The sequence below is a fragment of the Marmota monax genome, unplaced genomic scaffold, assembly GCF_021218885.2.
Source record: "Marmota monax isolate L192 unplaced genomic scaffold, Marmota_monax_Labrador192_F-V1.1 WCK01_AAM20220418_F8-fsc00228, whole genome shotgun sequence".
NCBI classification, from domain to species: Eukaryota; Metazoa; Chordata; class Mammalia; order Rodentia; family Sciuridae; genus Marmota; species Marmota monax.
The window spans coordinates 3,017,544-3,030,684 of NW_026695240.1; the positions used below are offsets into that span (position 1 = coordinate 3,017,544).

Consider the following 13,141-nt stretch of genomic DNA (forward strand, 5'->3'; position numbering starts at 1 on the left):
AGCCTCCCAGGTTGCTGGGATTATAGGCGCGCACCACCACACCTGCCTGACTTATTAATGATTCTTACCTTTGACTTCACCAGCACTCTTGATTTCCCTTACCCTGCTTTCCTCTTCCTGAAGCACTTAGTTTCTTCTAATGTACAATAAAATTTACTTACTTATTTTCAGTCCCTTCTAAGAAATAAAGTCCATGAAGGTAAAAATGTTTGTTTTATGGCATTAAAAGCATCTAGGACAGTGTCTAGTACTAAATATTTAATCTAAGTATTTGTTCAATAAATGTTCTTTTTTAAAGATATTTTTTAGTTGTCAATAGATCTTTTATTTATTTATATGTGGTGCTAAAGATCGAACCCAGGGCCTCACACATGCCAGGCAAGTACTCTACCCCTGAGCCCACAGCTCCAGCTCCCAATGAATGTTCTTAAATGAAACAGCTATAAGAATGGAGACTATATTCATGTCTGTATTCTTAACATAGATCTAAAATTATATCCGAATCCAACCATATCCATAATTCCTTCTTGCCCTGAAATTGACCTTACTGATTTTCTTATAATTCTAATCATTCCTCCTCAGGTTTCTAAATTTATTTATCATTTCAATTATTTCAACTTATTTCACTTTCTCTTCTTGCCCACTTCAAAACTAGGATAGCCAATGTTCTTTTGGGTTTCTTTGCTATAAAATTCACATGGTTAACTTTATTTCGATACCAGGGATTGAACCCAGACGGGCTTAACTACTGAGCCACATCCCTAGCCCTTTTTTATTTTGAGATAGGGTCTAAGTAAGTTGCTTAGGGCCTCACTAAGTTCCTGAGGCTGGCTCTGAACTGACAATCCTCCTGACTCAGCCTCTCTCAAGTCACTGGGATTACAGATGTGTAACCAGATTACATGGTTAACTTTATGAATGTAATTTAAGAAATGATCTTTCTGGCACAGAATAGAAGAGACATTTTTTTCTTCTTATTTTTTCAGGCTGGGAATCTATGTATGAGACTAAAGAATTAATGCCAAAGCAGGAACTTTATGAAGAACAATCATCCCAGAATATAATGGAAAAACTTACAAGCTTTGGGTTTGAGTACTCCAGTTTGAGAGAAGACTGGAAATGTGAAGGCCCTCTTGAAAGGCAACCAGGAAATCAGAAGACATATTTCAAGAAAGAGATAATCCCTTATGAAGAAGCCTTTATTGATGAGAGAAAAGAAGAATATAACAAATCTTGGGGAAGTTTCCATCAGAACACCCTGCTTCATACACAGCAGATAATCCCCAAAGAGGAGAAAGTATATAAACATGAAACATATAAGAAAAGCTTAAAAAACAGTTTGGTGGGTACTAAACCCAAGAGTGTCTATGCAGAGAAGAAACTTTTGAAATGTAATGATTGTGAAAAAGTCTTTAGCCAGAGCTCATCCCTTACTCTTCATCAAAGAATTCATACTGGAGAGAAACCGTATAAATGTGTGGAATGTGGGAAAGCCTTCAGTCAGAGATCAAACCTTGTTCAACATCACAGGATCCATACTGGAGAAAAACCCTATGAATGCAAGGAATGTAGGAAAGCCTTCAGCCAGAATGCACATCTAGTTCAACATCTGAGAGTTCATACTGGAGAAAAACCTTATGAATGTAAGGTATGTAGGAAAGCCTTCAGCCAGTTTGCCTATCTTGCTCAACATCAGAGAGTTCACACCGGAGAGAAACCTTATGAATGTATTGAATGTGGGAAAGCATTTAGCAATAGATCATCCATTGCTCAACACCAGAGAGTTCATACTGGAGAGAAACCTTATGAATGTAATGTTTGTGGGAAAGCATTTAGCCTTCGTGCATACCTTACTGTACATCAGAGAATACATACTGGAGAAAGACCTTATGAATGTAAGGAATGTGGGAAAGCCTTCAGCCAGAATTCACACCTTGCTCAACATCAGAGAATTCATACAGGAGAAAAACCTTATAAATGTCAGGAATGTAGGAAAGCATTCAGCCAGATTGCCTACCTTGCTCAACATCAAAGAGTTCATACTGGAGAGAAACCCTATGAGTGTATTAAATGTGGGAAGGCTTTCAGCAATGACTCATCCCTTACTCAACATCAGAGAGTTCATACTGGAGAAAAACCTTATGAATGTAATGTTTGTGGAAAGGCTTTTAGTTACTGTGGATCCCTTGCCCAACATCAAAGAATTCATACTGGAGAGAGACCCTATGAATGTAAAGAATGCAAGAAAACCTTCAGGCAACATGCACACCTTGCTCATCATCAGAGAATTCACATTGGGGAATCCTTCTCACCACCCAATCCAACCAATCACCAAGTCTTATAAATTCAATCTCCTAAATATTTCTGGAACTTTTACTCCTTATTTTTAATATTGTTACCTTAAGTCTAAGATTCATCTCACATAGATCAGTGTAATAGCTTTCTAATGTGCCTTCTGGTATTCTTTTTTTGCCACCCTTAAATCCATTTCCCATAATGCACCCAAACTGAAGTTTTAAAGTCTAAGAATTAACATCTCTCTAGTTAAAACTGTTTTTTTGCAGGGCTGGAGTTGTGGCTCAGGGGTAGAGTACTTGCCTAACATGTGTGATGCCCTAGGTTCGATTCTCAGCATCACATATAAATAAATGAATAAAATAAAGGTCCATCAACATCTAAAAAATATTTTTTAAAAAACTGATTTTTGCTAGCTATTGTTTTTAAACTAACCACCCAATCCAACCAATCACCAAGTCTTATAAATTCAATCTCCTTTAAAATTGTCATCACCTTTAAAATTGTCAATGAGGCTCTCCATTATCTGTTTCTTACATTCCACATAGCCTTATTTTATTCCAGTCTCTTCTAGGCACTAGGTACTTCCCAGAACTAAGAACTTGGATTCTGGAAAATCACTACTAATGGCATTGTGTGACTTTGAACAACTTGTTTTAATTATCTAAACATCAGGATTTTTTTTTTCAAATAGGGATGACAAAAGATACTCTATTGTAGAAATGTATTAAATGAAATTATGTCTGTTGTAAATTGTTGCCTATTAAGTGAGGAATTTGCATGTAAAATAATTCATATAGAATGTCAACAATATCAGATAACCTAATATGTATTGGGTGCCTACTATGCACTAAGCACTGTTATACATACTCAACATACATTAACTCATTCACTCCTCAGACTTAAGACAATATTCATTAGTGGACAAGGTAGATAGCATCCCTGGGAAACATCAGACCAAAATTCGAAAAACAAAAATTTTAGAACATAAGACAGTCTTTATATTCTGAGTGAATAATCAATATAGACACAGGTAGTAGAACTATTATAACCAGTTTTAGAAAGTTTCTAAAGAGAATGGCTTGTATAAACCAATAAAATAAAGAAAATAAGGATTCACTAGGAAGAATACAGAACTTAAATTTAGGTCAAGGAAATAATAGAAATGGTCATTATTAACTTAAAAAAATTCATAGGTGCCATAAAAAAAAGCATCAACCCCAACTAATTGTATGGGTGAATTCAGGTAATTTTGAAAACATAAGTCATCTTATATTATACAAAAAATGTAAAGTTTGTGGATTTCAAAATTGAAATCAAAATGGAAAGGTAATCAAAGGCATACAACAATAGGCTAATATAGATAATATATGCTTTCATTCATTCAATGACTGTCAAGTAGTTAGTCTTTGCTAGACACTATTTGAGGCATGAGAAGACAACCATGAACAATAGAAAATCATGTGCTCAATGGAGTTAAATTCCAGAGGCTGAAACAATTAAATTATTACTTAAATATAAAACAATAGATTTTCTTTTTTTAGTATTTATTTTTTAGTTGTAGTTGGACACAACACCTTTATTTCACTTGTTTATTTTTGTATGTGGTGCTGAGGATCAAACCCAGGGTCCCGCACATGCGAGACGAGTTCTCTACTTCTGAGCCACAACCCCAGCCCTAGATTTTCTTTTTTTAAAATTTTTTTTCAGTTGTAGGTGGTCACAATATCTTTATTTATTTTTATGTGGTGCTGAGGATCGAACCCATGTGAGGCGGGCGTTCTACCACTGAGCTACAGCCCCAGCGCTAAAACAATAGATTTTCTAACCCCAGAAAACTGAAGAATAACAAAATTAATTGAGGAGCATTATATAGCCTAGGCTGAAGAGACTGAATCTAATAAAGTGAGTTGTTTGCCGGGTTTCTGTTCTCGCGACTAAAAGGCTCAGGGGTCACTCTAGTTAAACTGGGCTAACTGGGCTGCACGAAATAACCACCCAAGAGACACAAATACCTTTTTCTTTGGGGTTGCTGTGACGGCTCCTCTGACCTTAAGTGTCCGCAGGAAGAGAGAGTGAGGGCATGCGCTGACCCCTTTTATTGAGGAGAAGCTATTCAAATGAGGCAAGGGTTCAGGTTTCAGGGGGCTGAGTCTATCTTCATGATGTCCACTGTTAGCAGGTTGACTGACACCGGGGTAGGCCACACCCAACGGCACAGTAAGAGAAGGGGACACACACAAGGCACTTACATGGAAGATTCTATCCTAAACAGGGCAAGGGGTTATATTACAAAGGAACAGGTGAGCATAGCTTTACCCATGGGGCTGTAGCAAGACACACCCATTTCTGTGACTGAGCGCCTCAGCACCCAGCTGGGGAGTGTAACTCAGTCACCCGTAAGGTTGGCCTCCCACAGTTGTTCTTAATGGACTCTTTTGCCCTTTAATTTCACAAGTTGTTATGTTGGTACTAGGGATTGAATCCAGGTAACTGTTGAGCCATATCCCCAGCCCCTTTTATTCTTTATCTTGAAACAGGTCTCACTAATTTGTTTGGGACCTCACTATATTGCTGAAGCTGGCTTTCAACTCACAATCCTCCTGCCTCATTCTCCCAAGTCACTGGGATTACATAAGTGCGCCATTGCACCTAGCTGAAGTGTAAATTCTTAAGAACAGCAAGAAAATTGTTGTATGTATCATATTTGTGAAAACTTTCCATATGTTAATGATGGTTCACACCAGCAGAGAAAGGATTTGGGGAGCACTAAAAAAATTGACCCTATACATCATTACTAGTAAGGGATATGCAAAATGAAACCACAGTGAACTATTTTAAATCACATTGGCAAAAGCATCACAGTGTCAATTACTGGAAAGATATGGAGCTTTAGGAACATTCATACAATGCTATTGGAAGTTTTTGTATTTAGCCCAATTTGGCATTATCTAATAAAGGTGAGAATTTAATCTTTGACCCAGCATTTCCTCTGTAGTCTCCTTATGTCTTGGGGAGATACACATGAAGGCCCTCTGAAACACTGTTTGTGAAAATGAAAAGTTGAAAGCAATTAGTCATTGTGCTGAATATACATTGCAATGCAAATTAAGATGGATAATATTACTATCAACATGGATAAATCTCAAAAATAGTATTAATGAAATTGAGCTAGAGAGTATTTTGTATGATAGAGTATCACCTATTTATATAAAGGGTGAAAGTATGTAAATCAATGTTACTTATATTTTCCATGGCTAAATATTAGGAGAATATAAATGCATTAATGGACATAATCAAACCTGAAACAGGTGGTCTCTAGGGCAGAAGGAAAATGGGATTTGGGGAAAGAATACAATGGGAAATCTCTTTAATCATATATTTCTCTTTTAAAATAAGCAAATAGTCAATTCTTAAAATCTGATAAAGCTGGTTGTGGGTGTATGGGTGGGTTCTTATTCTCTGTATCTTTCTATTTATTTCATAATAAAAATAAAGAGTAAGTGATGTATGCTTTTGTCAACTATCTCTTTACTATGCCTCAGTCATGTCTGTGGTGTTCCTATATTCACCATTTTCTTCAAAAAGAAGTTCACATATAATGAATTCCCAGAGATAACCACTGTTGAAAATTTGAAGACTTCTTCCCTGATTGAGACTTTTTATAAATTCTAAGGCTTTTATAAAAGCCTAAGGGCTTTTTAAGCCTAATTAGCTTTCCCATCATCATTTTAATGTTTAAAATTAAAAACATTAAAACATTGCCCATTTTGTATGCACAATGACTTATTTCCTTTTGTGCCAGCTTAAATGTCTAGGACTGTGATGCACCAATTATCATCCTTTCTGAACCCAGTTTTCTGAGATGATTTTTATCTTTGTTACATGGAGTCATTATACATATTAATTCCTAGCAGTACTTAATGGTAGTATACTAATATTTTATAAAATATTTGGACAGTGGTGAAAGGAAACTGGAAGGGAAATGGTATGAGGCCTTTAAAGTAGAAGCTTGGGGTGGAGACTGAAATTCACTTCAGATTGTAAGTAGGTCCCACATAAGAATGAAGACACACAGTAACTCTGGATTAAAAGAGATATGCCTAAATTCATTTAGTCACTGGAGTTATAATCAATATCCAGATTTTGGGTGGGGTAGTGGGGCATTCAATTACTAAGCCACATCCCCAGCCCTATTTTTGTATTTTATTTAGAGACAGGGTCTCACTGAGTTGCTTATTAGCACCTCGCTTTTGCTGAGGTTGGCTTTGAACTCACAATCTTGCCTCAACCTCTCAAGCTGCTGGGATTACAGGTGTGGGCCACTGTACCGTGCTAATATCCAGATTTTTGGATAACATTTAACAGTCTAACATTTTTCATATTTTTATTTACAAGTTAAATGGGAAAAGAAGCAATTAAGGATATTGAAGAAATTAACTACCACTTACTTTGAGAGGCTCTAAAACTAATACCTGAATAACTGAGACTATCAAGAGGACCAAGGATTTCATATCCAGTCAAGTTGTCCATCTAGCTATAAGGCTGTATGAAAAGGTTTTTTTCCATATTTTTATACATAATGGTGGAATTGTTATATATTGTTGGTACAAGTACACGATAATAACTATATAATTTAGCCAATATCATTCCTCAGTATTTTCCCTTTTCCTCTCCTTCCCCAGTCCTTCTTTCCTGTACTGATCTGTCTTTGATTTTCCTGAGAGCTCCCTACACACACACACACACAATACACACACACACAACACACACACACAGAACCTTTTCTTTTTTCCCACTCTAGCTTCCACATAAGAGATAAAATGACTCGACATTTTGAGTTTGGCTTTTATTTAACAATGTTCTCAAGTTACACCTATTTTCCTGTATATGACGTAATTTCATTCTTTTTTAAAGTATTTTATTGGTTATTAATGGACCTTTATTTGTTTATATGCGGTACTGAGAATTGAACCCAGTGCCTCACACATACGAGGCAAGCGCTCTACCATTGAGCTACAACCCCAGCCCCATAATTTCATTCTTTATGACTAAATAAAACTCTGTTGTGTAAATATACCACATTTTCTTTTTTTAAAATTCTTTTTAGTTATACCACATTTTCTTTCTCTAGTCATCCACTGACAGACACCTAGGCTCATTCCATAGTTTGGCTATTGTGAATTATGCTGCTATAAACATGGGTTTTAACATGGGTATATACGTGGCTATAAGCAGAGAAGACTGGAAATTATTTAAAAATTTACAGCTAGGTATGGTGGTGCATGTCTTTAATCCCAGTGACTCTGGAGGCTGAGACAGGAGGATTGCAAGTTCATGTCCGCCTCAGCAATTTAGTGAGGCCCTCAACAAATCAGTGAGACCCTATCTCAAAAAATAGGGCTGGGGTTGTAGTTCAGTGGTAGAGAGCTTGCCTAGCATGTTAAAAAAGTGGGGGATGCTGAGGATGTGACTCAGTGCTAAAGTACCCCTGGGCTTCACTCCCTAGTACCAAGAGAAAAAAAAAGAAAATTACATATATCACTTATGATGACATTTCATTTAGTCATAGGGCTGCGCTTAGCAAGGGAGAATGGGAAATTTGCTACACCAGTACAACAGAATAATATATAGCTATAATAATATCTTTGATGGTCCTTAATTTGTGTTATGAACAAATAAGATTTCCCAATTATAGGACAAAATCCTTGGGGATAAGTTCCATTAGTGTTTCTTTATCCACATATATTTATTTATTTCTCTGTCTTTTTTTGTAGTTGTGGTTGGAAGCATGCCTTTATCTTTATGTGGTGCTGAGGCTGAACCCAGTGCCTCACATGTTGGAGGCAAGCGCTCTACCACTGAGCTACAGCCCCAGGCCCTATCCACATATACTGAGCAGTGTGTGGAGTCCTGCCCAGCTACAGGAGAGGCTGAGGCAAGAGGATCATGGGTTGGAGGCCAGCCTGAGCAAAGCAGCCAGAACTCTGTCTCAGAAACAAACAAAATGACCTCAGTGTTCTGGGTTCCATACCTTCTGTGTGAAGGTGAACCTTGATCTCAGAGCCCATTCGTTTAACAATGTTCTAGAATCTGAAGATTCATTCAAATGCAGCCATCCTCAGACTTGCCATTTCCTCTGCACTTTTTATTCTGTAGTGATACCCAGTTCCTGTTTCCTTGCATGTGACTGCTTACACGTTATGAAACTTTCGGGTCCCCCTGTTTTCACCAAGAAATGGGATAGAGGTCTGGTGGCCCGTAGTGCGAGGATCTCTCCTTGTCTCAGACCTTAGCGTGGCCTTCAGCACGACTCCTCCTTTGGTTCCAGATAGTTTCTTTTCATGAGGCTTCTTGGGGCAGGAGATTGTCCTAACTGCCAGTGGAAAGAGGGCCTTGGTGCCACCTTAAGTCTTGGAAGGACCAAAAGCTGCTCGTGAAGCACTCTCCCACTCCCTCTCTGGGTTGCCAATGCACCTGCCCGTGAATCACTGCGGTACCTTGCATTTCTGTTTGTACCCATGCACCATTTCATTTCACGGAAGACTATTCTCAGATACTGGGGCCCCTAGGGTTTGAGGCCAGGGCCAGGTTGGCCCAGGCCCATCTCCAAGTGATGCACTGGGCTCAGAGTCAAGGAGTTCTCAGTTAACAATTTCAATCGGGGACTCGAGAATCTTCTCAATTGTACGGGCCCCATTCTCCAATCCAGTATCATCCAAGACATCATTTCCATCCATTGTAGAATCAGATCCACAGACTAGTTTCAGGCGTGCCCACCTCATGTGAAACTGCCACGACTGACCGGGCCGAGCAGCAACCCAGAGGTCTGGCGGATTGCGGATTGCATTCCGAGGGGAGCGAGGCAGAGGACCCGCCCTGAATACTGCAGTACTACCCTCCACCTGCCTAGTGGCAGCCTGCAGAAAACCTGCTCCCTGTGTTCAACAGGCCCTGCCACTCGCCTGCGCGTGCTTGACCCTGCGCTTGCGTCACAGTGACCACGGTGTTGCCTAGAGATGTGCATCTGAGGGGTTGGGGAGCAGGAACCTTCTTAGGCTGCTAGGCTGAAGAAGCAGCGTATGGAGTCCTGGCCGCACCAGATGGCCGTCTGAGGCCCGCCTTGAGGGTTTCCAGGGTGTCTCCCGCAGGAGTCTGCCTTGGGACAGGGAGGACAGGACTGCCTATATTCCTCAGGGCTGCTCTGATCCCTAAGGCTCAGCTTCAGGAGTCATTTTTGCCTGGGTTTTTAAAGGCCTGGTTAATCAGGTGCTGCCTAGGACAGGTAGGAATAGGAAGCTCCCCCCTAATCCTCAGGGGCAACCTGTCCCGACAGATGACAACACCTCTGCCTCCAGACAAAAATCTCAGGAGGTACTCATTTTAGAAGAGATGTTCCAGAGGTCAAGGAAGGTACTCTTGATTTTATTCTTCACTTTCCCTTATGATAAGTGTAACCTAACTGCAGAACCTACACAATGACGGAGAAAAGAAGAGTGACTTAAGGACATGCCTTTGAACTAAAACTTCATGGAAAAGTTTACATTAATGTCTAGGATCTACAGGGCTGTCTCAAGTGATTTCCAGTGTCTGGCCACCAGCCTTTACTATCTCCTGGACCCTTTAAATGATGACAATGTCCAGGGTCACCACATATATTCTATAGGTTTGGACCTATACACATCAGGCTAAGGAAGCAAGAAAGAAGTCGGTGCAGGCTGGGTTAGCCCACAACCTTTAATTTGCAAGCCACAAATCCTTGGAACTAAGTCTGCCCAGAGGGCTCCTTTCTCAAGTCCCTCTGCCTAAAGAGGGCACTATATTAAGCATAAGTGCTGAAGTGATGAGCAGTCGACAGGGTCCATCTTTCCATGGACTGTGATGAAGCTATCACTTCTCTCATCCCCTTCTTTGTTTTGGGACCACATTATCACTCAATACTCAGAACCTTTTGTATTTTCATTTAAAAATTAGTGTATAATTAACATATAATAAATGCACAAATCATAAATGTTCACTCTCATAAATCTTGACAATATATAGATGCATGAAACTGCCATCTTAAACAAGGTAGAATATTTTCTTCACACAATTCTCCATTCCCTTCTGAGTCAATAACCCCTCAAGTTGACTGCTTTCTTTTTTAAAAAAATGTTTTTTAATTTATTTTTTAGTCTTAGGTGGTCACAATATCTTTATTTATTTTTATGTGGTGCTGAGGATCGAACCCAGTGCCCCATGCATGCTGGGCAAGCACTCTACCACTGAGCCACAACCCCAGGCCCACTTTCTGTTTTTTAATTCAATAGTTTTGTCTATCCTTTTTTATTTTTTTAAATTTTTATTGGTTATTGATGGACCTTTATTCATTTATTTGTTTATAATGTGGTGCTGAGAATCGAATCCAGTGCCTCACACATGCTAGGCAAGCACTCTACCACTGAGCCACAACCCCAGCCCTAAGTTTTGTCTATTCTTGAGCATGTCATAAATGTGACCATACACCATAGACTATTTTATAAACACTCTTCTTTTACTCCTGTCCTTTATCCAGGCATTCTCCTTCCCCATCCAGACTTCAGCTCCTTGAGTACTCTGCTTTTATTGGAGTTCTCAGCCCCTTCTTTGCTCATTAATTCAGTGTCTTAGATATATTGAGATTTTTAAATCAACTTTAATAATAGTATGATCCTTTACTTTGTCTAACACAGATGCTACAGTTCAGATCTGGAATGTTCCCCCCAAAAGCCTATGTGTTAAAGGCTTTCTTCCCAGCCCATGCTGCCTGTTGGGATATGGAAGGTGGTAGAAACTTTATGAGGTGGGGGCTGTCAGAGGTCTTTGGGTTCTTGGAGGCATTGCCCTAAAAGGAGACTGTGGGATCCTGTCTCTTCCTCTTCCTCTTTTTCCCAACTGGCCATGAAATGAACAGTTTTACCACACAACGTTTCCAAAGCAATGGGCCAATTAATCATGAACTGAAAACTCCAAAACGGAGCCAAAATAAACCTTTTAAAAAGTTGTTTTATCTCAGGTGTAAAAGAAAACCAACACAACAGACATATCTGTCTCTGATTCTTGTTGCCTTACTTATAGCTGAGTGATTACAGACAAGTCACCTCACTCTGCAGTTTTTGTAAGTTGGGTATTATAAAATATTCTCACAGTGTTTGCAGCAGTCTTTAATGTTGGCAGTTTTTAATATTTCCAGTTGTCCCTTTTCTTTTTTTTAATATTTTATTTTTTAGTTGTAGTTGGACACCAACACCTTTATTTCACTTATTTATTTTTATGTGGTGCTGAGGATCGAACCCAGGGTCTCGAACGTGGGAGGCGGGCGCTCTACCGCTGAGCCACAACCCCAGCCCAGTTGTCCCTTTTCTGGACTGTATTTCTACTATCATGGTAGGGTGACCATGTAACCACCCAATGAGTAATGAGAGGAAATGATATATATGTAGATTCTGAGGCAGGGCATTTAATTTCCAGCAAAAGATCCTCCAAAGTTCTTCTTCCCTCTGCCTTCATGACTGACAGTTTACCAATTATGACTATTTCATCAAACTATCCTAGAAGGAGAGCAGCCTTTGAAATGAGTGAGACAGTAACAGGCCAGGCATTAATAGGCACTCTATAAACCAGTTATATTAATTCAAACAACACAAGGCTCTTAAGCTCTTTGTTATTTTTTTTAATTATTATTATTATTATTATTTTTGGTACTTGGGATTGAACTCAGAGGCACTTGACCACTGAGCCACATCCCCAGCCCTATTTTATTTAGAGACAGGGTCTCACTGAGTTGCTTAGTGCCTTGCTTTAGCTGAGGCTGGCTTTGAACTCACAATCCTCCTGACTCAGTCTCCCAAGCCTCTGGGATTACACACATGTGCCACCACGCTGGCAATACTGTTAAAATTTAAAAGACAAGCACAGCCACAGGCTTTGGTTTTTTTTGTTGTTGTTTTGTTTGTTTGTTTTGGTGGGAGGATTGTATCAGGGACACTTTACCACTGAGTTACACTCTAAGCCCTTTTTCTTTTTCATTTTGAGACAGGGTCTTGCTAAGTTGCTGAGGCTGGCCTTGGACTTGTGAGTCTCCTGACTTAGTCTCCCGATTTGCAAGGATTACAAGCAGGCCCTACTATGTCCAGGTAGGTCTTTAATTTTTCTATCATGTGGAAGAAGAGGAAACTGCTAATAATTCAATTTTGGTAAAATTAGAGGAAACTGCTAATAATTTCATTTTGATAAGACAATCTCACAAGTTTAGGAACTTGTTTAAGGAATTCGGAAATGTAAATGATAATATATTTACCACCGCATTGAAGTTATATATTGATGCATAACAAATTATCCCAAGCTCATAAGCTTAAACCAACAAACATAAATTTAGGGTCAGGTACTATAGCTGGGTGGGGCTTTGATTGTTTTGTTTTTTGTGGTATTGGGAATGGAACCTAGGGCTTTGTGTATGCAGGCACTCCACCACTGAGCTGCTGGGATGGATGGTTTTGACCGACTTTCAGGCAATTGCAGTCAAACTATTGGGTAGGCCTGCAGTTGTCTCAAGAATTCATTGGAAAGGAAAAATCTGATGCAAAGATGATCCACTTGAAGGCCTCCTTCCTCCCAGTTGTTGGCTGGAAGTCTAGTCCTTGTTACATGGGCCTCTCCACAGGTTTTCTCAGTGTTCTCATGACATGGCAACTGTTATGGTTTGGATATGGCTTGGTATTCCCCAAAAGCTCATGAGTGAAACAAAAATGCAAGAACATTCAGGGGTTAAATGATTGGTTTAAGAGAGTTGTGACCTAATCAGTGGATTAATTCATTGATTAGGCTT

General features: G+C 39.3%; 1 protein-coding gene across 4 annotated transcripts in view; it reads left to right on the forward strand.

The window, feature by feature from the left end:
* Window positions 1–13,141, forward strand: part of Znf570 (zinc finger protein 570) — a 60,678-nt gene that overhangs the window by 20,251 nt on the left and 27,286 nt on the right. For 3 of the 4 annotated variants that reach the window (XM_046440237.2, XM_046440236.2, XM_058577635.1), the window contains one exon: window positions 987–5,821. In XM_046440237.2, the coding sequence (XP_046296193.1) occupies window positions 987–2,344 (1,358 nt within the window). In that variant the 3' untranslated portion in view covers window positions 2,345–5,821. Of the gene's footprint in view, window positions 1–986; window positions 5,822–13,141 lie in introns of those variants that run through there. The other variant, XM_046440242.2, reaches the window with a different exon arrangement.